This window comes from Bremia lactucae, linkage group LG10 (assembly GCF_004359215.1).
Source record: "Bremia lactucae strain SF5 linkage group LG10, whole genome shotgun sequence".
Classification (NCBI taxonomy): Eukaryota; Oomycota; class Peronosporomycetes; order Peronosporales; family Peronosporaceae; genus Bremia; species Bremia lactucae.
Genome location: NC_090619.1, coordinates 1,262,432 through 1,265,281, shown reverse-complemented (window position 1 = coordinate 1,265,281; position 2,850 = coordinate 1,262,432). Strand labels below are relative to the sequence as shown.

General features: G+C 43.8%; 1 protein-coding gene across 1 annotated transcript; it reads left to right on the top strand.

Annotated features, from left to right (window-relative positions):
* Positions 1-1,514: 1,514 nt before the first annotated feature.
* Positions 1,515-1,880, top strand: CCR75_008357 (uncharacterized protein; the record flags this gene model as incomplete). The annotated part of the gene is made up of 1 exon (XM_067966409.1): positions 1,515-1,880. The coding sequence occupies one exon, from the start codon at positions 1,515-1,517 to the stop codon at positions 1,878-1,880; it is 366 nt and encodes a 121-aa protein (XP_067815275.1).
* Between the last annotated feature and the right edge of the window lie 970 nt (positions 1,881-2,850).

Below are 2,850 nucleotides of genomic sequence, written 5' to 3'. Positions count from 1 at the left end.
GGAAACGCGCGCAATCGATATTGAGGCTCATCCTCACGTACACACGTAGAGATGCGGGTCGTGGGAATGGGCGTTTTCTGTCAATGCAAATCGGAGAGGACTCTTTTACCACACGGACTGGGTTCCTTTTTAAAGAAAACAGGTCTTCGAATTAGGTGTTCGTGGCTGTCAAAGACGAAAATGTGGAGTATCTATTGAAGTCTTAGCATTTTATAGGCAACTTCATATACAGTCACAAAGTCCGCTTTCATTGTCGTGCTACCAAACGTAGGCGGGCACGTCGTAGTGCGGCCACGCTCTCTTTAAGCACACACCCTAGCACAGCGAGGAAGCGTTTGACCGTTTTCTCTTGCGTGCAGTGAAGTAGATGTGGTTGGCGCCTTAGCGACCTCACCGAACGCACTAAGTACTCTGGGTAAGTGTCGTCACGGGAGCGGTGATCCGACTCCTTGTGCGCACTTGCTAAGTAGAAAGTAGTTTTCAGACTGATTTATTTAAACGTATTCAATAGAACTCCCTATTTTTACCAATCATAACATGTCATATTTTTAGATAACACCATTATGTATTGCGAGCGTTTCTTTCTAGATACCTCGCGCAACGGATGACGCTAGCCGTCATCCCTCCTGATGTGAATGCACCTATGTGCATCACATACACAAGGGTGGGTCATAATGTGAACCACACCCAAGTGGTGGGTCTAATTACTTTTTTCAAGTAATTGGCCATCCCCTTAAGTACACAAAGTGTTCTTAACGGGAGCTGTGTAATATTGGGGCCTGAGCCCGTTACAGTTCAAGTGGATTCTCGGTGAAACCAACACAGTCGCTGATGCAATATCACGAAATTCGGAGTTCGAGCGGAACGCTGCCCAAGTCAGCTTGCAAGCGCTACTGGATACTGCTCAGAATCGTGAAATTGTGGCAACTATTGTCCCGAACAAGGTGACGGTCGCTCAAACAGCAAATCGATGTATCTGTGGAACAAGGAGCTACAGTGGATAATTAAAAGCTTAAACAAGGTGATACAGTTTCCAAGCATTCCTTACAAGATTGTACGCTGTACTACCAGACTGGAGAAGACGAGACTCCACACTTGAACATTCCTGATGGCGAAGGTCTCAAGAACCGAGTTTTATGTGAGAATCACGATGCAGTTGCGGCAGACCATTCTGGGTGTTACAGAACCTACTTGGCAGTACGTGAGCGATTGTACTGGCCAAAGAAGATGAAGTTAATCCAGCGAAATGTCAATACATGCGAGATGTGCCAGCGCAATAAGGCAAGGCTAAAAAAAAACGCCAGGACTACTGCAACCGTTAGACATACCTGCCGGTCGACGGACCTACATTTCGATGGACTTCGTCTTGTCACTTTCCAACCAGTGCTGAATGGAACAATGCAATTATGGTAATTGTTGATCGCATCACAAAGCGAGCAAAATTTATTGCTATAAAAACAACCGACAAGCAACCGAGATCGCCAACGAGTTCATGAAGAACTATGTGAAGGACCATGGCCTACCAAAAACCATTACATCAAATCGCGACTCCAAAATTTACGTCTAAGGTATGGCAGAGTATTGTGAGTGCGCTTGGGACGCAACACAACCTGTCATCCGCGTTTCGACTTCACACTGACGGTCAAACTGAAAGAACGAATTGTTTTATCCGTCACTATCTTCGAGGCGTCGTTAATCCAGCCCAAAATAACTGGGACAGCTATCTGCACGTGGCAGAAATTGCCTACAACCGACGAGTACATTCTACGATTGGAATGTCACCCATCGAAGCCGATTTGGGTTATGTACCCAATATGCCAGATGATGTGGTATCGGATCCTGAGCTCAAAAATTGGACGAAAACGCGCAAGATATTTTAATTCGACAAGAAACTCTTTTAAAGGCCGCACAAGACAGAATGAGTGAAGCGCATGAACGCATGAAGTTTTACTACGACAAGAACAAACTTGTGCAGAACTTCGAACTCAACGACTTAGTGCTTTTGGACGGCAAAAACCTGGCCATCTGTCAGATGAGATATGTGAAATATGTGAAATTAACACTTAAAGGTTGTTAATTAATATATTATCTAAAAGGTAGATAATATTTGGAGGATATTACTTTATATAGTAATATCCTGAATTCTTATCCATAAATAGGTATAGGCCATTATGTCTATTTATTCCGCAGACTAATCAGCTGTAGAAGTTATCAAAGAAAGTTACAAGATAAGATAGAGATAAAAATTCATTTACATGTTTAGTATTAGGTTATAGTTTAGTCAGCATTTACAAAGATAGATTAAGAGACACTTAACTATAATCATACAGTTTTCATTTTACCCTCTTAAGCTAGCTGTCTTAAGAGAAGTCTTCCTCTGCACGTACAGTGCACGTCACCTAACGAAAGGCACCACTCACAATTGAAGCAGTGTGAAGTGGACTTGTACTGAAACAGTACAAGTCGTAGTGACCCGTTACACCTGGTAGCACTTTGTAGTCCGTCCAAGGACCACATTTCCCAATTTAACAAGGACATGTTAGATGGTAGTGGGAATACGCATCACGTTTCCCCTGAAAGCTACTCCTTTCTAAGTGACATAGAAAGGAGTGCGGTTGAACGAATGAGTTCGACCGTAGGAAACGATGCAATCCTGGCATTGCTGTCCAACTTAGACAGAGATGCCCTCCATTCAACCGTCGCCAAGTTCATACAACATGAACTTGACGAGATGAAGGAAAAAGTAGCCTTGCTGAATCAGCAAGGCTCTCAACAGGCGGAACTGTTGAGATTACAACAGGTACAGACCCCTGTACCTGGGATGACGCAAACGCGTCGTCCCGAAACTCT